We start from the raw sequence: 23,667 nt of genomic DNA, 5'->3' as shown, positions 1-23,667 counted from the left end.
AATTAGTTGGTATGGGGGTTAAACATGCAATTTCGCGATCGCGATCATGCCTAATACATTTCTGGAGGTCCAAAAAAAAATTTGAAAAAAAAAAAATTGAAAAAAAAAAACTTTTTTTTTTTTCAAAAACGGCCCAAACTCGGGAAACTCGGGGTTGGCACAGCGGTAGTACCAATACAAACTCGGGAAACTCGGGTTGGCACCATATGTGTGAACACAAGTAGCCTTCTATAAACCAGTGGTGCGATGTCTGCTTATTATAAGCGACTCTGGGCTTGTAAAATATTGGTCATTGCGGTTGTGGTTTTTGTGGCTTTAAATGTATGTGTATTTGTCCACTGATCCCCTTCTGAAATTATAATTTGTGTTAGAATGTTTCGAAGATATTCCATAATTTGCACTTTGCAAAAATAAATATATATATATATATTGTTGCGAAAATAGCCGATCTACAAGCTTGCATGCATGTCGCAATATGGGAATTGACTATTTTCAAATTGCAGGAGGACAAATGTGGAGTCTGGGTGGGTAAAAGGTCCCTTTAAATAAATAAAGAATACAATAAAAATAAACTGGCTACAAATTAATTAAAAACATTGAAAGGAAAGCAACCAAGCGAGAGAGACAATTATAAAAGCTATGGGAAGGAAGAAGCCCCTCCCCCTCCCAAGCAGATAAGCACTTAGCTGGTATTACATTCACAATGACCTCATCCTAGAGGAGGCCCAGCCACTAATCTCTTACATCATCGGCCGTGGTGATGTGGTGATGTCACCACAGCCCCCCCCCCCCCCCCCCCCTTCGAGGTGAGGCGAGGACGTTAAAGGCTGTGTGACATCTGAATCCTATACAACATGTTTCCAGGGGTCTTCAACATTTTCAGGCCAAGGACCCCTTAGTTGAGAGAGAGATGAAGCAGGGACCCCCACAACCTCTTCATAGATTCCATATAGTTTCCTTGTTTGACAGCACAATTATCAGTGTATGGAATCATGTCAATTTGTGTTTTCAGATATTTAACCACTTGAACCATCAATACTTAAAAAACTTGACCTCTGTACGTTGTCTGCTCTTTTTCCCCTCTACACCAAAGCTCTTTGCCGAAATAGTTGATATACAAGCTCTTCTTACATCATCGGCCGTGGTGATGTGGTGATGTCACCACAGCCCCTCCCCCTTCAAGCTTGTAGATCTGCTATTTTTGGCTAAAGTTCTCAGAATATGGACGCTATAGGGGTTCAAGTGGTTAATATAAAAAAGGAGAAAAATGTTTCTATCACACAAACATTTGGAGGACCCCCTGTAGTAACTCTGAGGACCCCCTAGGGGTCCCGGACCCCCTGTTGAAGACCCCGACGTAGGCTACAAATGCGCACAGACTTTATGGAGCAACAGTGCAGAAATGCAACTTCCTTTGGTCAAATTGACATTTCTGCCCAACTCTGCTGCTGCACCTTATTGCCTATGTCCTCAGAATGCTTGTTACATTCCAAAATCACCTTCTTCCCGGGTCATTTTAACTCATATTCTGCCTATGACAAGTATGACGGGCTGTCAATAGGCTGTAATCGCTATAAAACAATTAAAGTATGATCGCCGTTATTTTTTCTCTATAGAGCCCCACTGTCCACGGAAGCCGGATACGGATGTTCCCAGACCGGAAACAAGGGGCGGGGCCAACTACCCCCTGTATCCTGTCTCCGAACACATTCACTTCCTCGTTATGCAACATACACAAGACATGCATACAATGTCGCTATGGATAATGGAGGGCTGTTGTTTTATGTTGCTTACCACGACTGGATCGGAGAGCGAATGCGACCCGTGAACCGTCGTGCACGATGTGCACACACGCGCCCTCGTTAAAGGTAAACAAAATGCTGCCAATTTGTCGCAAAAGAAGGGGGGACAAAATCGCAGTCAATGAGTTAAGTCAACCTTTTGACTTAATAATAAAAACAAGTGTTCTGATAGGCTGAGGATAAAGGCATTAGGCAATGAGTCAGAGTGAATCATCAGTGTTAGAATGACAATCATTGTGATCTTGTAGATCTGCTTTGGTACGTTTTGATGCTGATACCTTTTGTACTTGTACTCAAGTACATTTTGAATACGGGACCTTTACTTGTAACCGAGCAGATCTACATTTAATTGCTGTATCGATACTTTTACTTAAGAAAACCATTTGATTATACTTCCATCACTCGTATCTCCTGTACTGTGTGCGTTTGTGTGTAGGAGTGGTGCTGTGTGTTAAATCAGCACAGACTCAGACTGGCTGTCAGAGGGATTTATGGACCACTTCCACTCCCTGATAATTGCTTTGGGACAGAGAGGGTGTGCACTGCCAAATCAAATCAAAATGAACTCAAATGGAAGCAATTGGCTCAAACGGGTCCATTTGGCTCCATTTGAACGCTGGGAATTTGAGTTGGAATGATATTATTGCACCCACCCTAAACCCCACCTACCAATGACATCATCACAGTGGCTTCAAAGATTTTCTTTCAAATTGTTTTATTGATACAAGTGACAATGGCTGTTTTTCAGCGTGCCAAATTATCCAGGAAGGCAAAGGCTGCAGTTTCCGATAGCTTGGAATCCCCATCGATGTTGTCATTGGTAGGCGGGTTTCTGAAGTGTTCTTAAGGCCATAGCGTTCATAGTCCGAGGTGAAGAGCTATCACCTCACCGCGGTGTAATTTTCTAGCTATCACCTAAGCTGCAAAGCACTTGGACGGTAGTCCCCTCTCATCCACCCATACAAATGTCTAGGTGATAGCTAGAAAACTACTGTACTGTATGTACGCCTTTCTGAACTGTCCACAGGTGCCATCTTATAAAGAGCATTAGTGAGCACAGACTCTGAAGATAAGGTTGAAAATGGGCGAATGTTTTGGACCGGGAGACTTGTCCCCGTGATATCTCATGGACCTGGACGTGACAAAGGCAGTGGGAAAATATGTAGGAAGGAGTCAAGAATAATGTCCACACACACATACACATACACAACCGGTGTTAGTTTTTCCTCAGAACTTGCCATATTTTATAGTAAGGTACATACACATACATTTCAGCTGTCATTGTGCTCACAGTAATTGGGACAAAACACCTACAGTAAACCGTATGTCACGCACACACGCACATGCACGCACACACACATACACATACACACGCGCACGCACACGCACACGCACACACACACACACACACACACACACACACACACACACACACACACACACGCACGCACACGTTTCTGTCCCTGATGCACTCAATCGGTTTCAATCCTCTCTCACTCCACCTAATTTAGGTTCACTTCCACCAAAGTGATGATATCATGAAATACCACTTACTGTATACATACAAAACATGTCGGACATACAGTATCAACCATTAGAGTACAAAACAGAAAAAAAGCCATTCTGCATTTTCTCACATGAATAAATAAAAGATAGCATCTTTATAAAATAATTGTTCATAATCCACTTTTTTTCTTTTTTTTTTACAGCGTTGATATTGGCAGGTGACGTTCATTGACTATTATTATTATTTCTTTTTCATCGGACAGAATAAGTAATAACAGCGGGAAAAGCAGAGGAAGGACTAGGAGGAGAAGTAGAACAGGGGTCTTCAACGTGTTCTGTAAGGACCCCTTAGCAGAGAGAGAGATGAAGCAGGGACCCCCTCTACATATTGTATAAATGTGTGATGGAAATTCTCATCGATTTCATAGATAGATTCATAGACTTGTTTGACACTTAAAATCATAAATCATCGATACTTAGTAAACTTGACCTTTTACTCTGTACTTGGTCTGCTCTTTTTTTTACCTATACACCAAACCTATTTGCCAAAAATAGCCGAGCTATTTTTTGCTCAAGTTCTCCTCAGAGTACAGGGAGGTGAGGGTTCAAGTTGTTCATTTAAAATAATTATCCTATCATACAAGGATTGCGCCCCCCCCCCCCCCCCCCCCCCTGCAGTAACTCTGAGGACCCCCTAGGGGCCCCGGACCCCCTGTTGAAGACCCCTGAAGCAGAAGAAGAAGAAAACAGCGATAGCGACAGTTTAAGAAACTACTGCACACAGCTGCCGTGACGATGTGGCATTGCCTTGGTGGCGGTGGCGCGCGTTTAGCCGGGGTGAAAGATCGGCGACAAGTCTTTGGGATCGGTCGAAAACCGTTGGCTGTCCCTTCGCCATGCCCCGCCCCTCAAACCCACAAAGCCGCCCCATATGACTTAAAAACATTGATTGACTGATTGAATGATGACATCAATTGAACGAATGACACGCACGCTAACCACCCTCCCCCCCTCTTCCGAACTTACGATGAAGTCCTCCCCAGTCTTCCCAAGCTCCACCCACCGTCACTTCAAGTCCAATGGGCGGCGGCGGCGGCTCGACGGCCGCTAAATCCCGCCCATCTTCGCCTCTCCCCGCCCCCTCTGGCGAATGGCCCCCGATCGGACAGCGGGAATATCAGATACCGGCTCGCACCTGCCCCCCTGTTTCCTAATCCAGTGGTTCTCAAAGTCGGGGACCCCCCAGGGGTCCTTCAGGGGGTATTTCAAAAAGGTCCCCAGCTAAATGAGGAATAATTTCACCCTAACTCTGTTTTATATTTCGAGAGAATACCAATAGCGGCTCTACAAGTGCACGACGTGTTGTGACACGTTGTGAGCTTGCAGATCCACTATATTCAAAGCATTTGGATCCACTATATTCAAAGCATTTGGATCCACTATATTCAAAGCTTTTTGAGAAATCTTGGGGAGAATTATAATCTTTAACAGCACAAATCCTCTCTTAGTTGGGTCCCATGCACAATCTCTTTTCAGATGGGGGGCGGGGGTCCGCGACCAAATACATATAATTGGGAGGGGGTCCTTGAACAAGATTTTTAACGTTTTGAGAACCACCGCCGTCCGTCCGTCCGTCCGTCCCCTCCCCCCCTAATCCTCCGACATGGCGTGCCACTTGGCGATCTGCCGGCGCGGGTGCTCGCAGATCTCCCGCCAGTGTTCGCCAGGCGTGCCGGGCGCCGCAGCGCCCATCAGCAGGCGTCCCAGGGGGACGGGGGCGGGGCTGTGGCCCGAGCCCGAGTCCATCAGGAGCAGCTCCACGCTGGTGTCCCGCAGGCCGCCGGCCTCGCCGCCGCCGTCGCCGCCGCACGGCAGGTCGAAGACGAAGAGCTCGTTGAAGACGGGGTTGGGCGCGCACTTCTTCACGTGGGTCTTCTTCTTGCACACGCGCTTCTTCCCCTGGTACAGGTTGACCTTCACGTACGGGTCTGGAAGGGGAGCAGAGATGGAGGGACACATTTAGGCCTAGAATTATTGAATGCTTTAACCAGTGGAAAAATAGCAGATATACAAGCTCACAGCGCGGCACCGAGTGCCACGCTGCGAGCTTGTAGATCTGCTATTTTTGGAAAAAGTCGTGAAAATGTGTGCAAATCTTTGAATATGTATTTTCAAAGCGAACGTTTGTAACTCAAATTTTGCTTCTGGGTGGTCCCTGGAACGAAATATTTTGAGATGGGGGCCCGTGGCCAAATACATATCATTTTGGGGGTCCTTCACATGAAAAGGTTTGAGAACCACTGACATAGTAGTCTCTCAAGAACAGACTAACTGAGCTCCAGTTAAGTGAAAAGGACCCTTTCTTTGACGATGGCTGGCCAGATTGCTGACATAGAAACATAGGGTTTTTCCAAAAACCTTAGAAGGATTCAAAAGACACTTATAGAATCGGGTCAAAATTATAATTTTCATGATTTTTTCAAAAATGGCAGATCTACAAGCTCGCAGCGCAGCACTCGGTGCCGCGCTGTGAGCTTGTATATCTGCTATTTTTCAATAGTTAAAGCATAAAATAATAATACACTATAATGTGTACCCGTTCTAAATGGGTTAAGTAAAAAACTAGAAAGAGTATGGTTACCGTGCCGCGAGTCACACTTGCAAACTAGAAGCAGTGCTCTTCCGAGCACAGGTCTCCACCAGGCCACACAAATCGGCCTGTTATAGCGCCACCATGAGGCTGATTTAAAAAATGTGGGGCAAAGGTTCTGAATTAGCATCCAGGGAGTGTGTGTGCTCAGTTTGGCAGGGATCGGGCCAACGGCGCCGGAGATTAGCTGGTAACAACCAGGCCACACAAATCGGCCTGTTATAGCGCCACCATGGGAGGCTGATTTGAAAAATGTGGGGCAGAGGTTCTAGATTGGCATCCAGGGAGTGTGTGTGCTCAGTTTGGCAGCGATCGGGCCAACGGTGACTGAGATTAGCTGCTCACAAACTGCGAGGACGCACGGACGCACGCACGGACGCACGGACGGACGGACGGACGGACGCACGCACGGACGGACGGACGGACGGACGGACGGAGGGGAAAACATACTCTCCCTCAGCCTTCGGCTGGTGGAGACAATGAACTCCGTCTTACCATTTGAATATTCCTCATTCAATAGTGAAAATGAGGAAAATGTATTCACTAATAAATGAATGGCCATATATGGAGATCTCTGTGTCAGTCCCTGTCCCTTTTATGCCCATATGGAGATCACTGATGTCATCAATATTAAGCCCATATCTTGGAATGCCCATATATGGACATACTGTGTCAGTCTCATGTGGTCTATGACATCAGACATCAACTTTGAAATCTGTGGTTAGATTTCGATGGCCACAAGATGGCGTCCTGGTGTTTTCTATCGTCGTTTAAAGCCATGCCCCTTTTCCCTAAAGCCACGCCCTTTTGCCTGGTGGGTTATAAGAAATGAAGGGCACGCCCCCATTTGGGAGGAAACGTCCACATTCCTCAGGGTGTTCCTTGACCAGCTCTAGCAAGCTAGAAAAATATCAATACCACAATGTAGAGTTAAAAGTAAAAGTCTGTTGTAAAAGTGTGTCAGCGTCGTAAATGTACCAAGAGGAAAAGTACTCAATATGCAAAATGTCCCATTACAATTATTATTTTTTCTTTTTTTAAAAAATAGATCTACAAGCTCACAAGGGAGGAAGGAAGGATGAAAGGAAGGAAGGAGGGACAAAAAAGAGAAGAAAGAACACAGGAAAAGGGGTGGTAAGGAAAACATACTTTGGGCTTGGTGCTTTGTGCTTTTATTTTGAATTTGTATTACTTGTTCTTGTATTGTTTTATTGCTTGTTCTTATATTGTTTTATTGTATTGTAACTGATGTGATCTTCCTGGGTCTGAAATGAAGATTGAATTGAACATACTGTAGAGGATAGAAGGAGGGCAATCAATGCAGGAAGGGAGGTGAGAGAAGAGAAGAGAAGAGAAGAGAAGAGAAGAGAAGAGAAGAGAAGAGAAGAGAAGAGAAGAGAAGAGTTAAGGCAAGAAATAAGGAAAGAATGAGCTTGCATAGATCTGCTATTTTGGGTATGAATCACCCATAAGTGCCCAGACCTGCAGCCATGTGAGTGGCATATTAATCCTGGAGCGGATCGATACCCTGATCAATAGGCAGGAAATGACGGATGGCAGTGATGACGCGGATAGAGGGACTGGTGTGTGTGTGTGTGTGTGTGTGTGTGTGTGTGTGTGTGTGTGTGTGTGTGTGTGTGTGTGTGTGTGTGTGTGTGTGTTGGGGGGGGGGGGGGGCACTTTAGGGCCCCTAAAGTGCTCTCTATCACATCCAGATGAGATTGCCTCAGTGCGGTCGGTGGTCTTGTCATCATGACCGCTAGTGGAGTATCGTAAGTAGCAGGCGAGACTATACGGGAAGGGTAAATCAATTTGGCCTCACGTATTTGTTATTGCATTATCACTATTATCTCAGGCCGGCTGAACAGACAGAGATTATGTTTTCGCCCCTGTGTGTGTGTGTGTGTGTGTGTGTGTGTGTGTGTGTGTGTGTGTGTGTGTGTGTGTGTGTGTGTGTGTGTGTGTGTGTGTGTGTGTGTGTGTGTGTGTGTGTGTGTGTGTGTGTGTGTGTGTGTGTGTGTGTGTGTGTCTCTGTGTATCCGGAGCTAATCCCCAGTTCAAATGTGATTCTTTTTGGGGGGTCACAGCCTGGAAAAGGTTGAGAACCACTGGTCTATATAACCTGCAGTGGTGTAAATGTAACTAGGTAGATTTAGAAGTACTGATTTTACTTTACTTGGGTATTTCCAATTTCCAATACCTTTACTTCTACTCCACTACTTCTTGGATCCACATATTGTACTTTTACTCTAGACTACATTTATTTGAACACTACTAGTTACTTCTACACGTTTGTACATTGGAAAACTTGAAATGGGACATTCTTTTAGTTTTGGTACTCTTAAGTACTAATAATAGTAATCTACTCCTCCTGCGGGGGAAATTCAGTATTTTACAGCCCAACCCAGCTGCAGTGAGCAATTAGGGGTTAAGAGTCTTGCTCAGGGACACACATCGACATTGCTCTCCTGGCCGGGAATCGAACCAGGGACAACCAGGGGCCCAGGCAGGCTCCCTAACCATTCAGTTATGGCCACCCATAGCTGGATGGTAGTACATTTTGATGCCAATACTTTTGTCCTTTTACTCAAGTACATTTTGAATGCCCCACTTTTACTCGAAACAGAGCACATTGCCGTATTGATATCGAGTACTTTTTTCCACCACTGATGGTTACCTGTGGGTCCATTGTTGTCGGTCTTGGGAAGGTGGCGCGCCTTGAGGACCACCACAGTCAGGGTGTTGGTGGTGGACTGGTAGCACAGAGACAGCAGCAGCTCCCCACGGCCTGTAGGCTTCTGTGGACACACAAGAGAGATGGACGCAGCGGACGTTAGTAAGAGCTCCTAGTAACAGGGCTCCCACGGTCATGAAATTCCTGGAAATATTTTGAAATTAGAACAATATTTTTCCAGTACTGGAAAAGTTTTGGAATTGATCAAGGGTCCTGGAAGGTCCTGGAAAAAATATCTCTGCATTGTCTTTGGTTATTGATTTTGTTAATACCTCTGAAATGACAAATTAAACATTGGCCAACTTGTCAAATATTAGATGCAGAAATTGTGAAAATAGTTGCGAGGCGTTGTGAGCATGTAGATCGGTTATTTTCACAATAAAGCCATGTTGCAAAATTCCTCAACTCTTAGTGCTCGTCAGGGTGCCGGGGTCCCCAGTTCAAATATGATTTCGGGGGTCACGGCCTGAAAAGGTTTAGAACCACTGGCATACACTACCTGTCTTTGGGCACTGCGCATAGGAGTAAATGACTCGTTATTGAGCTGAATTATAGTCCTGGAAATTGGGTTAAATATTCTGGAAAAGTTTTGGAAATGAATTGGTAAAAATGTGTGAGAACCCTGTAGTAAGTACACTCGACGACTCATTGTTATACAATTCAGCACGGTGAACAATTTCATTGTTTTTAGTTTGACAATGAACAGTGGAACAACATTGTCAGGGTCTTGTCTCCTTGTGTTTCATTTTGGAGTGTCCTGCTGTTTTACTTTACTGTTGTGTTGCTTTTTTATTTTGAAGTATTGTTCCTGGTGTTCTCTGCCTGCTCCAGTTACTGTTACCTGTCTTGACGCACCTCCCTGTGATGATTAGTTCTCTCCACCTGTCTCCAGTTATTCTCATAGCCAATCCCTGTGTTGTAACAATCAACACACAATGGGTTCATCTGTGTCTAGTTAACTCAGTGTATTAAGCCCAGTTCATATAGTGTGCTTTGCCACTTACATGTTGTGGTGTTCAGTTTTAGTTATGTTCTCCTAGTGTTCCATGTGTGCTCTTGCGTGAATGCTTGTGTTAATGTGTGTGGGAAACTTAAGGTGGTGTCCATATGAATATGATTTTAGGTGAATCCGCAGAAGTTTGTAATCATTTAGACCTTTCGGCAACACAGAGCCGGCGCATTACCGGGAATATGCAAATTTCTGAAACCGGGTCCCAGAGTGAATAAATCTGAAGATGCCGCCCTTGCGTCTCCGTGTGTACAGCCAAACACGCATAGCCTATTTCCTGAAACGATAATGTTAAAGCCCAACCTCTCCCTTAACCCCCCCACCCCCAACAACAACAACCATGGCGGCCGGTATCAGAGTTGCGTTCGTGCCACTAAGCGCCACAGGGCTTTTACAGCAAAATGTACTCCTCCCTCCCACACTAGCACCGACAGCAACGAGTTGGCAAAATAAAGGCAACACAAAAAGAAAACCGCTCTCTTCTCTCTTTGGTGCTTTGTGACAGCTTTACAGTGCCACTCACAGCCTGCCAGGCATGCCTGGCAAGCAGGCGGATCGTGTAGTAATCGTAGCAGGCAGAGTTAGTAAGCAGTGGTGGAAAAAGTACTCACATTTTATCAAAACTGCACTGTAGATGTACTCCGTTACAAGTAAAAGTCCAGAATTCAAAACGTACTTGAGTAAAACTATGAAAATATTGGCATCAAAATGTACTTAAAGTAACAAAAGTAAAAGTACAAAATGTTTGAAAATAGCCGATTGTGAGCTTGTAGATCGGCTATTTTCAAACAGCTTAGGTATGAAATAGGGCTAAAGTGGCATGTATGTTTTATAATATTATAATTTATGTCTACAAAGTAACTAGTAATTAAAGTTTTCAAATAATTATAGTGGAGTAAAAGTACAATACTTGGAACCGAGATGGAGTGGAGTATAAGTAAAAGCATTAGAAATTGGAAATACTCAAGTAAAGTACAAATACTTCAAAAGTGTTCTTAAGTACAGTACTTAAAGGGGTATTGTCACCTAAAGGGGTTGAGTGACATGAGCTTCTCTGAAACAGTCTGAAGCTCATGTCACAGTGTAATCTGCCCCTCGCCCCCCAACAACAGCTGACCAGTACAGTAAGTAGTCATACAGTCAGTATATGCCCACAACGCCTCGCAACGCGAGGCGTTGTGAGCATGTAGATCGGCTATTTTCACAATTTCTGCCTCTAATACTTGACCATTTGGCCAATGTTTAATTAGTCATTTTAGAGGTATTAAGAAGTCCTTAAATTGTCACTTTAAAAATGTGCAGGTACCCTGTATACACTTATACTGTATATTGGTCTGTTTACTGTTGAGTGAGAAAACAATGTTAACATTTAGCTAAACATCTGGGGACCCCCAAAAATAATTTGAGGATCCCCCTGGGGGTCCCGACCCACAGATTGAGAACCACTGCTTTACACCACTGTTAGTAGAGAGATGAGTGGGAAGACAGGAGGGACCGTGGAGGCAGGAGGAGATAAATGAAAGGAGAATGGAGAGAAAGAGAGGTGAGAACAGGTGGTAGGAGAAGGAGGCAGGGGGTGAGAAAAGAGGTGAGAGGAAAGAGATTTCCTCTCACGCAGCATGCAGGTTCTCACCAACTTGCATGTAATGCCGTGTGAACACATCATCAAACAGAAGTATCCCACAGCTCCTTGACTGCAGCCTGAACTAGGCTGCACTCTGTCCCGTGTCTCAAGTCCTTAAATTATTCCTATTTCCTTCACTTGTTTCCTATTTCCTTGTCTGTTAGTCCCGCCCACTGGGAGTTGGCCTATCACCTGTGATGTTGTCATCAGAAATGGCCAATGGGACGTCTCCTCTTCTCTATTTCCTCAATGGGAGGGACTAACATACAAGCAAGGAAATAGGAAATAGGATTGATTTAGGGACTTGAGACGCAGGTGCCAACTTGCTACCTGTGCACTTGTGGCCATATATGGCCTACTTCTGTGCCAGCAGAGAGCGCAAGTACAGTGATCGGTGATGAGTGCTGTCTGTATATACTGTATGTGGGTGGGCAAGTTGGCACTCTGTCAGTGCCAACTTGCGATTTGTTATATATGTCACAGTTACTTTGAGATTCAGTTAGATTGAGAACAGGAGCGCTCGTTTTTGGGCACAAGGTGGAGAAGGCGGTGCCTCCTTCGGGGAACTAGGAATAATTTGACTGAGGTTAGGGTTAGGATTAGGGTTAGGTTTAGGCATAGTTTTACTGAGGTTAGGGTTAGGATTAGGTTTAGGCATTTACTGAGGTTAGGGTTAGGTTTAGGCATAGTAGCATTCACCAGGTTAGCATTCACCAGCGTGGGACTAATGCAGTCAAATGCTCTACCACTGAGACATGGGCTTCTTCCACATCCAGGTGAACAAAAACAAGCGCTCCTTTCCCTCCTCTACACCATATCTTCTTTGATCTACAAGCCCACAACATGTCACAACACGTGACTTGGGAATGTACGTTACGTGTGTTTTCACCCAAATGTTCACCTACTAGCCTAGCATGTCACAACATGACCACTGTAGTTCCTTGTTCTAGAAGGTGGCATTCCCATTTCCTTTTTTTTTTTTTTTTTTTTTAAAGATTTGTTTTTGGGCTTTTATGCCTTTATTTATTATGGCTTGAGACGATCAGGTCCATTATTTAGTTATGCGGGGCTAAAGAATTGTCCAGAAGCCGTGTTCACGTTCACTCTTCCATTGCAAGTAGGGGAAGTAAACAGTCTTTTGTCTCGTTCCAAATGAAGCGATGAGAAACAGGAAATGTGCATCGCCCCTATACTGTACTAAAAGGAGTCTATTACAGTCATGCACAGAGCCTATTGGTGATGCAAGGATTCACATGTTAAAGCAGCATGCGACTGAGAGCTCTCTTCGTCACGTTGCAGCGTAACGTAAACATGTCAACTCCGTTTGGACACGGTATAAATACCTGCCTGCTGCCCTGAGGCCAGAGAAGTGGATTATTCCACCATCTGTGCCTCTTTTCTTTCCCTCATCTGTTAGTGAGAATGGTGAGAATAATAACCAAGAATAGTACTCGTGTGTGCATGCATCTTTGAGAGTGCGTATCGTCGTTGTCGGGTGGAAACCGTGTATGTCCAAAACCGTTCGTTTTGTATATCATTTTAAAAAATTATTTAAACTAGTGAAAACAACCGATCTACAAGCACACAACGCCCCGCGGTGCGAGGCGTTGTGTTCTTGTAGATCTGCTGTTTTCACTACTTGTGTGCAACAGCCTTGTATGATGAAGCAGGAAAAAAAAAAAACATACAAATTTGAAACTTGGAGATACGAGGTTTCTGCCCGACAGTGACGATATGTGAGTCACGTCTCTTTCCTTCAAGGATTTGCACAAGGGATTATGCCGATGAGTTGATATTTACACAGCGCATGTCGGAGAGAGGGCTCTATTAGAGATGAGAGCACGTCGAAAGCGAGCGAGAATTATTTATGTTTGTACGTCTATCTTAGTCTTATTGTCCATTTCATGGTCAATGGAGGGGGATGGTCAGAAACTGGAAACAGATCGGATGGCTTTTTTTTTTATAAATGCCCCAAATACATAGATTTTGACATGTGAAACAAATAAAAACGGATCAACCGAAACATACAGTACCTAACGACTAATAACAAGAGACAATGCACTGTCCTCGGAGACACCAAAGCTTCTAAGACAGTGGTTCTCAAACTTGTTCATGTCAAGGACCCCCACATTTACACTTATTAGCCCACGGACCCCCATTTGCATAGATATGCCAGGGACCCCCAAGAGAGACGTTTTTTTTTTTTTACGGCTCTAGCAGTGATTCTCAACCATTTTCATTGCAAGGACCCTATACAGTTTGACACGCATAAACTACGGACCTCCAGTTAATTAATGGCATTTGTATCTCTGAGACCCCAATTCATACTGGAAAATCAACGCTATTTTAACTCTAAGAGTTTGGAACCAAATAGGGTCCATTTGGTTCCCAACTATCATTTAGCTGGGGACCCCCTGGAACTCCCTCACGGACCCCTGGGGGTCCCCGGACCCCACTCTGTGAACCAACGTTCAAGGATATCTAGTTCGAGGACCAAGGTGTTCCTGACATGACCTTCAGCGGAGCCCCTTATAGCTAGTGGGCAGGCACGTGCACACATAGACATCAAAGGGGGCTTGAGCCCCTGCCCCTTTACACGTCTGTAAAAAAGTGCCCTCTCCAGACCATGAATAAGTACCGAAAATAGCTATTTTCCCTTTTAATAATTTCAGCCTCTGCCTCTCTAACATTCTCTGCACGTCCCTGCTAGTGGGGGATTAAAATGGGTTCGGCGGGATCACAGAAACTCTGCTGTGTACCACAATAAAGAAAGTGCGGCGCTTCTGCGAGCGGCAAAACACCTGCTGCAATAACTTTGGACATTTTGTACTGTATGAAATCATAAAAGAAACATCACCGGAGCTATTGGCAGCAGGAGCCTCATCTCCAGACCAGGACACAAGGATACAACTCAATTCCCTGGGCTTTTATATGTGGGACCACAGGAAACCAATTTCCTCTACTGATTACACACTCGCATGCATGGCCACACACACACACTCTCACGCACGCGCGCGCGCACGCACGCACGCACACACACGCAGGCACGCACACACACACAGAAGACAACAACTATCTTCTGTCCCAGTGATTTGTTTTAATGGGCCCCCTTGGTAGCCTGATACGGAGGAAAGTGGGCTGCGCGGTCGTCAATATGCTTTATTGATCTTTGCACGTGTCCTAAATGCGAACGCACACACACACACACACACACACACACACACACACACACACACACACACACACACACACACACACACACACACACACACACACACACACACACACACACACACACACCAGTTAGACTAAAACCCACACCACGTACAACGAGAGCCAACGCCCTGTCTGTAACCGTGCCGAACAAATGTGTTTCTCTCCATCTCTCTCTCTCTCGCTCGCTCGCAAACATAAATGCCTAATCCCAGCGCAGGGCCGGACTGGGACATAAATTCGGCCCTGGCCGTTTGGCCCAGACCGGCCCACCACAACAGGCACGAACAGAACATTAAAGATCCACGTGACCGTTGGCAGCCAATAGCATTCCTTATGATTCCTGGGGTACCATTCAAACAATGATGGCGACTCCCATACAAGGGACAAAAAAACTTCATTTTCGCAGCATAGAAACAAATGGCTTCGCTTCGTCCATATTGTTTTTACAGTCTATGCCCCTGAGGCAGAATCCTCCTGCCATTGCTCAGGAATGTAATTGTCTTGGTGTCAGGGTCTCCTTGCAGACCAGCCTAGTACTCCAGCAGCACTGCTCTTATGGGAGAAGAGCACACCGGATACAACGCAATTAAACAATAATGGTCGCCGCCAGCAGAAACCTTGTATCTTTATGTTTTTCATAAATGAACGCCCCGTTTTATACTTTGTCGCATGACTGTGTCGTACAAGAGTAGTGAAAATAGCCAGTGTTGTGTGTCGCAGTGCAGTGTAGATCAGCTATTTTTCCACTGTCGTGTTTTTTCTAGATTAGAGATAGTGTTTTTTCTAGATTTTCTAGATAGAGAAGATTTTTGGGCTATAATGACGAGTTCAAAATACTGTAAGGAACACCAGGTTGAAAGTTTTAATAAGAATACATTTGATCCTTAATTGTACATTGCTTTGTTTTTGGTCTTGTTTTTCAGTAAGAATGCATCCGTGTCATTCTAGATTTTAACCACTTTAACCATTATTTTATGCTTTAACTATTTAAAAGAATATTTGTAGATATAGGCTACAAGCTCACAGTGCGTTACGCCTATTTTTGAAAAGTTGTGAAAATCTTTGCAAATCTTGAATAAATATATATTTCTAAAGTGAACAGACTCAAATCTTTCTTTCTCAGGGTCCCTGTAACAACATATTTTGAGATGGGGGTCCGCGGTCAAATACATATAATTCTAGGGGTCCTTGACGTGAAAAAAGTTAGAGCATCATTGATATAGAAGCATACGTTTTTCAGAAAAACGTTAGGATTTAGGGTATTTTTTAGGTATTTTTCAGGTCTTAATGGGTTCATCTGAAAACAGTTTTGGACATGCAAGGCTAACGCCCATCAGCGACGGCATCTCATATTCCGCCTGTTCCTTCCATTGTGTGAAGATGTACTTATAGTGACAGACATCAGGGGTGTCGCACCAAATTCTGGCCCCTGGGTACAAGGATTCACTGCGGGCCCCGCACTGAATCTTCATAGGGGGAAGGGGTTTAACCCATTTAGACTGGAAACACATTATTATGCATTATTTTGTCCTTTAACTATTGAAAAATAGCAGATATACAAGCTCACAGCGCTGCACCGAGTGCCGCGCTGCAAGCTTGTAGATCTGCTATTTTTGAAAAATCATGATTTATTTTGTGTGAAAAACCTGTTTCTATGTCAGTGGTGCTCAAACCTTTTCATGTGAATGACCCCCAAAATCATATGTATTTGGCCACGGACCCCCATCTCAAAATATTTAGTTCCAGGGACCACCCAGAAACAAAATTTGGGTTACAAAATGTTCGCTTAAAAAATACATATATTCAAAGATTTGCACACTTTTCACGACTTTTCAAAAAAAGCAGATCTACAAGCTCGCAGCGCGGCACTCGGTGCCACGCTGTGAGCTTGTATATCTGCTATTTTTCAATAGCGCTGTGAGCTTGTATATCTGCTATTTTTCAATAGTTAAAGTATAAAATAATTAAGGCCCCTCCACCTTGGGCCCTAGTAACTCAGTCCCACTTTTCCCCCCTTGTGACGCCCCTGACAGACATATTCTGTCTGTTTCAGCAGCAACTCCACAGTGCACGCTGTCGTGTTCCAGGTACAGCATCTCATATTCCAATCCTATTCAATTACATGACTGGAAATGTACGAAATGAACGTGCACACATGCACGGCCCGGGAGCTTTTAGCAGAACCCTGTGGTGGAGTACTATGACAGTCCGCAGATCCATAACATAAGAGAGATATCAGCGGACATTCCATAGATTCAGGAGATCTATGTCTATGGGAGATATGCTGAGAAATATGTCGTCGTTTTCGGGTGGAAAACATGGATGTCCAAAACCTTCCTTTTTTGGGTTATTATTTCAAAAACGATTTAAGATAGTGAAAATAGCCGATCTGCAAGCACACAACGCCTCCCATCGCGAGGCGTTGTGTGCTTGTAGATCTGCTATTTTCACTACTTTTGTGCAACACTTTTGTATGATGAAGTAGGGCTTTAATTTATGAAAAACATTCAAATTTGAAACTTGGAGATTTTCTTTCTTTGTTTCTGCCTAACAGTGAGGATGTATGAAGCACTAAAATAAATGGAATATCAACACCATCTAAAAATGATCACAACTTATCCTTATCCTTATCCAACGTATCCTTCATGGCTCTGTTGAGGAACCTGACCTACAAGTTCATGTGCAGACTGGATCGCTCCTTGAATGGATTCATTGGACAGATGACAGACCCATAGCTCTGTCAGGTGCACGTCTACCATTAGAGGCATGGGTGCCTTTAGCTTCGGAGGGGGTCGGTGAATATTGGCATGAGTGCCTCTTGTAGCTCCGGAGGGGCTGGGTGAATGTACTATTATCTTTGTAATGTATTGTTTTTTACCCTATGGGCCTTGAGCCTGTAATAAAGTTTATATATCGAAATGATGAGCTCTCTTGAGGTCGTTTTAGTCTAAAATGTGAATGGAAACTGTTTTGTTCACCCAAGATACAGTGATAGTTCAAAGAAGCTCTGACAGCATCGTGTGTGTTCTCTGGGGCGAGCAGCGTACTGGAATTGGAAATGCATGATTCGATTTATTTCCTGATATCTTCCAATTATCCTGCCATTTCCTGGTGGAGATAGAGTCACAGAAGCAGCAGCTAACATGACATCAGCCTGTTTCTACAGTAAATTACATTTATACTTAATTGCGTGCCGGTGACGCACACCGAACACAAGCCGATCTACAAGCTCACGACGCTGCATTGCTGATACGATGTGAGCTTGTAGATAAGCTGTTTCCGTGGGGGGAGACCCTTGCACTACAAGCTCACAACGTGTAGGCTATTTGAACTGTTCCAACTCATTAAAACCAGGAAAGCGTCTGAGCAATTTTGTATTTCAGTGTTGGCTATAAACAAGGCAGATGTGAAATTCTAAATAAGTAAAACTGACTTGCTATTTTGAACTGAATGCCTAGTTTTTATTATTATACTTTTAATAGGAAAGTAACTAGTTACTTTTATAATTTAGTAACTAGTAACCTTACTTATTCAGAACTAATAACTGACTAGTTACTTTTCAAATGTACTGCAACTTGCCCAACACTGCTAAAATGATTATGTTTTATGACCATGTACAATTACAAACTCAGAAATATGAATCAAGAATCACTATAAATCACTATAAAGTTGCATAAGCTCCATCATTTTGTTGTTATTCATGAAAGGAGAAGAAACAAAAGGAGGGGGGACAGGGAGAGCAGGGAGATTGTTTGTTTTTGTTTACTTCAACAAATCATTTTTTATATTTTTCATCATCGTTTCTATCTTGGAGAACATAGGCTACTGAGAAGGAAAGCCATACAGTTCTACCTACTAAAGTACAGTACATCCAAAGACGATCCTAAACCTGTGTCTCAGCAGTCGACGAGGTAATCTCTTTACGGGTGCTCCTTCGGTAAGAGTTGACCCGAGACAGCTCTTCAGCGAAGGCCTTCTCCAGCACCTCCAGGATAGACTTGCGGAAAACATCCTTGAAACCCTGGCCCATGAACACGTACAGCAGCGGGTTCAGGCAGCTGTTGAGAAGTGCCAGACCGGAGGTTACGGGGAAACAGTCGTAGATCACGTCAGCCAATGTTTCACTGGACTCCGTCATCACCAGCCCATTCACAAAGTCAATCAGATACACAATGTGATAGGGAGCCCAGCACAGGAAAAATGCGGCGATAACAGCTGCTATGATTTTGAAGGAGCGACTCGATTGGATGGCCAGCGAGCGACTCGATTGGCTGACCAGCGAGCGATGCCTGAGCCGGTAGATGATGACAGAATAGCAGGAGACGATGACAGTGAAAGGGACCACGAATCCCATGAGGAAGCGAGTGATGATCATGACCCCAAATTGAATCGAATTGTCTTCATCTAATGCGAGCAAGTTGTCCCAGCACCGGATGATGTCATAACCTTCCAGCCGTGTGTACCTAAAGATGAAGTAAGGGGAGCTGAGAGCCAAGGCCAGCATCCAGACACCCAGACTCACCCAAGACGCCGTTCTAACTCTGCGGTGGTTCTGGGCCCACACTGGACACACCACACATACACATCTGTCAACACTGATGACCACCAGGATGTAGATGCTGGCATACATGTTCAGGTGGAAAACGGTACCGTCCATTTTGCACATGAAGTTGCCAAAAGGCCAGTGGTCATCCAGAATGGGCACCGTGATTCTCAGGGGCAGGAACGCTGTAACGATGAAGTCGGCCACAGCCAGGTTGAGGTACCAAATGGTGTTGATGTTTTTCTTCATTTTGAATCCCGTCGCCCAGATGACAACACCGTTCCCCAACACACCAAGCACAAAGACCAGGCTGTAAATGACCTGGGACACGATCTTGAGAGATTCAGTATGTTGTGTATAATTGAAGTCCCCATGTTCAGCAGTTGTGTTCATGTCATACATGTCACCATATTCAGCAGTTGTGGTCATAATCTCCATCGTCCTAAAACCTAAAATAACAAAACAATTAAGTTACATGCTTTGTTTTAACATTACTACAACATGAATTATTAAATGGTAAAAGGCACTTTACAATGATAGTGCATTACCTTCACACATTCATACCATGAGAAAACCATGCAAGGCACCAACCTGCTCATCAGGAGCAATTAGGGGTTCAGCGATTTGCTCAAGGACACTTCAACACTAAAACCCTTTGCACACAGGACAGTTGCGTTTTTTTCGTTTGCGGCATGAATAAAACGCATTGGATTTGGTGTGCAAGGCTGTGCGGAATCGGCGCTGCGGATCCAAAAAGGAGTCATAAAAGGAGTGATGAGTTTTTTACCGCATGCGACAAGACGCACAAATCGAACTGAGTTCGATCGAGGAAAAAACGCACGGCGGCAGCCACTCGTCGCACGGCTAATTCGGAGACGGTGTGCATGAGGTCATAGAGAATCATTGTTTTCTTTTCAAAAAAAATATATTGTCCGTTTTATCCGTGCGGTTAAACGCGCCTGTGTGCAAAGGGCTTAACTCTGGGGGAGCCCAGGATCGAACTTGGATCCTTCCAGTTTCCAAGCGTCCTCTGAGCCACTGCCGCCCCGAATATTATATATTCTTTTTCTTTTTTATAAAATAGACAACTTACAAGCACGCAACGTTGTCAGCTTGTAGATTTTGATTATCTAAATTCCAATGTACATTATATTGTGGTGTGAAATTATACAGCTTTTGACACTTAATCAGCTAATTTGCCAGGTACTACCTGAAACCCCCTACCTAAAGGAACCCTGAGGGTCCCCAGACCCCACTTTGAGAAGCACTCCTCTAGAATTCAATAAGATTTTCAACGCAGATTCTACTTATTGCCCTCTGTCCAATCAGGTGAGTCGAAGGCTGACCGTCCAAAGACTCGGGAAGCGACATCTAATCTTGTGTTACCAGACTTTGCTCCTCGGAGCGACAAGTAGTTGTAGCAACGAGTGTTGCAAGCTTTGGGAGTGCACTACAAGAGTTTATCAGCCGCCGTGCCCTTAAACTTAAGCCTTCAATCTGGGAAAGCAACTGTGTAATTTCTTTTGTCAAGCACCCCCACATTGATTTAAATAGATCTGTCCATATATTAATTCAAATAGGTGTAGATAAGTAGATAAAAAGACAATAAAAGAAAAGCATAGATACCTGTTTCAAAGAGTTGAAGAGATGTGTGTATCTTCTTGTTCAATGTGTGGTCAGTGAACTCTGAGGAGTTCCTTATAATGTGTGCATGTATGTGTCATATCGTTGTTGTCGTCACTTTCACTTCACTTTAGTCACCATTTTGGACATTCCACCCAACAGCGTCTAAATAAGGCCACAGACTGCACTGTTGCAACTAGTTGCAACTCCTTGCAACTGTCACTGGGTATTTACATGTTGCAAGCAGTTAGTTCCATATGTTTGTAAGTAGTCAAGTCGCATGTTGCAAGGAGTTGCAGGCTGTAGGTACTCCACCCCCAAAAGACACACAGAAACACAAAAAAAGGAAGTCATGTTTTGCAATATAATTTTTACTCTAGAACAGCTCTCTGTTGGAATGAAAACTGTCTTCAACATGCAAACTGTGTTAATATGCATTGCATTGCATTTATTAGTCTATTTTCTTATGTATATCTGTGTGATGTATTGTTGATGTGTTGTCATTTGTATATTGCTGTTTAATGTTTTATTTTATTTGTATTATTTGATACAATTTCTGTATGTCGGAAAAGCACTTTTATGCTCTTTGTTTCAGTCCCTTCTCCATGGTAAAACAGACTGGCGTGGGTCCCTGGAACTGTTACTTCAACATATTATTTTTGATATTTTTCATCATCATTTCTATCTTAGAGAACATGGGCTACTGAGGAGACCCTAAACCTAAACCTGTGTCCCAGACAAGGCAGTCTCTTGAAAGGTGCTCCCTGGGTTTGTGTGTGAGTTAGCCTGAGGCGGCTCTTCAGCAAAGGCTTTCTCCAGCACCTTCAGGATAGACTTGCGGCAAACCTCCTTGAAACCCTGGCCCATGAACACGTACAGCAGCGGGTTCAGGCAGCTGTTGAGAAGTGCCAGGCCGGTGGTTATGGGGATACAGTCGTAGATCACACCTTCCAGTGTTTCACTGGACTCAGTCATCACCAGCCAATTCACTAAGTCAATCAGATACATGATGTGATAGGGAGCCCAGCACAGGAAAAATGTGGCGATAACAGTGGCTATGATTTTGAAGGGGCGACTTGATTGGATGGCCAGCAAGCGATTATGCCTGAGTCGGTAGATGATGACAGAATAGCAGGAGACGATGACAGTGAAAGGGACCACGAATCCCATGAGGAAGCGAGTGATGATCATGACCCCATATCGAATGTTCCACTGAATCTGTTCGGCTGCATTCTGTATTTCGAGGGGTGCGACCAAGTTGTTCATGCACCAGATGATGTCATCATCAGCCGGCCATGTTTCCCTAAAGATGAAGTAAGGGAAGCTGAGAGTCAAGGCCAGCATCCAGACACCCAGACTCACCCAAGACGCCGTTCTGACACTGCGGTGGTTCTGGGCCCACACTGGACACACCACACATACACATCTGTCAACACTGATGACCACCAGGGTGTAGATGCTGGCATACATGTTCAGGTAGAAAACGGTACCGTCCATTTTGCACATGAAGTTGCCAAAAGGCCAGTGGTCGTCCAGAGCTATTTCCGTGATTCTCAGGGGCAGGAACGCTGTAACAATGAAGTCTGCCACAGCCAGGTTGAGGTACCAAATGGTGTTGACATTTTTCTTCATTTTGAATCCCGTCGCCCAGATGACAACACCGTTCCCCAACACGCCAATTACAAAGACCAGGCTGTAAATGACCAGGGACACGATCTTGAGGGATTCAGTATGTCGTTCCTCATTGTCGTCAACATATTCAGCAGTTGTGGTCATATGCTGTTCATCATTAAAGTAAAAATTTTCAGCAGTTGTGGTCATAATCTCCATCTTTCTAAAAAAAAAAGTAAAATAAGTAAAATAACAAAACAATTAAGTTACATGCTTTGTTTTAAGACCAGGAAAGTCAGACCTGGAAAGCCTTTACGTTCTTATATCCTTCAATCTGGGAAAGCAACGGTGAATTAAGTGTAGATAAATAAAAGCATAGATACCTGTTTCAATGAGTTGAAGAGACGAGTGTGTCTTCTTGTTCAATGTGTGGTCAGTGAACTCTGAGGAGTTCCTTATACATGTATGTGTCATATCGTTGTTGTCACGCAGAAACCTATCTCCATATTTTAACTTTTTTTGGGTTGTACTCAGAGCAAAGAAATTGCACGTTGTGAGCAGTGAGAACTTTCAACAACAACTTGTAACTAAATAATAATAACTACATCAGATCCATTGGAACACTGGGTTCTTTATTATTAAATAATAACTATTGATGGGTTATTTCTAAGTTTTTCTGAAAAGAACCCGTTTTGGACATACAAGGTTTCCACCCAACATCATCTAAATAAGGCCACAGAACACTCTGATGCAACTAGTCACAACATATGTTGTCAGTAGTTGCATGTTGCAAGGAGTTGCCAGGACTGGTCTGGCCTCAATTAGGTACTCTCCAACCCCAAAAGATACACAGAAACACACAAAAAGCAAGCCTTGTTTTGCAATAAAATCTTTGCCATTTGAATGACTCTAGAACAGCTCTCTGTTGGAATGAAAACCTTCAACATTCAAACTGTGTTAATATGGCAAAAAAAAAAGAAAAAAAATCCTTGCTACCTCCAGGCCCAGTCACGTGTCGTTAGACTCATTAGCATAATAGCCCAAGTCATATTTCTAAGGTTTCCAGGAAAGAAGAAATAAACTAGAACTGCACTCTGTAGAGGTGCCAACTTGCAGCTTGTGCACAATAAGGACTACTGTACTTGTGCGCCAGGAGAGCACGCCATGAGGTGCACTCACCTCTGGCAATGCCAGTGATATCACCAGGAATGCTGGTCCCTCATTGGGCTCATTGTTAAAGAAGACATTGCCAGAAATGCTGGTCCCCTGATTGGGCTACAGACATAAACACACACAGCTACATACGTACCTATAGGGGTGGGCGATACTGGAAAAAAGCATTATCACGA

At 44.1% G+C, this 23,667-nt stretch overlaps 3 protein-coding genes across 3 annotated transcripts in view; all 3 read right to left on the bottom strand.

The window, feature by feature from the left end:
* Positions 1–4,958: 4,958 nt before the first annotated feature.
* Positions 4,959–23,667, bottom strand: part of syt4 (synaptotagmin IV) — a gene marked incomplete at both ends in the record, with an annotated part of 34,656 nt that continues 15,947 nt past the window's right edge. Inside the window, 2 exons of the mRNA XM_080741300.1 lie at positions 4,959–5,296; positions 8,636–8,756. Coding sequence (XP_080597426.1) covers positions 4,959–5,296; positions 8,636–8,756 — 459 coding nt within the window. The remainder of the gene's footprint in view (positions 5,297–8,635; positions 8,757–23,667) is intronic.
* Positions 18,425–19,522, bottom strand: LOC308298591 (C3a anaphylatoxin chemotactic receptor-like; the record flags this gene model as incomplete). The annotated part of the gene is made up of 1 exon (XM_080742235.1): positions 18,425–19,522. The coding sequence occupies one exon, from the start codon at positions 19,520–19,522 to the stop codon at positions 18,425–18,427; it is 1,098 nt and encodes a 365-aa protein (XP_080598361.1).
* LOC308298590 (chemerin-like receptor 1) lies at positions 21,428–22,483 on the bottom strand (the record flags this gene model as incomplete). Its single annotated transcript, XM_080742234.1, has 1 exon — positions 21,428–22,483. The coding sequence occupies one exon, from the start codon at positions 22,481–22,483 to the stop codon at positions 21,428–21,430; it is 1,056 nt and encodes a 351-aa protein (XP_080598360.1).

Source organism: Nannobrachium achirus, assembly GCF_963921795.1.
Source record: "Nannobrachium achirus genome assembly, chromosome: 14".
Taxonomy (NCBI): Eukaryota; Metazoa; Chordata; class Actinopteri; order Myctophiformes; family Myctophidae; genus Nannobrachium; species Nannobrachium achirus.
The sequence above is the reverse complement of the archived record's forward strand: the minus strand, read 5'-3'. Positions and strand labels throughout refer to the sequence as shown.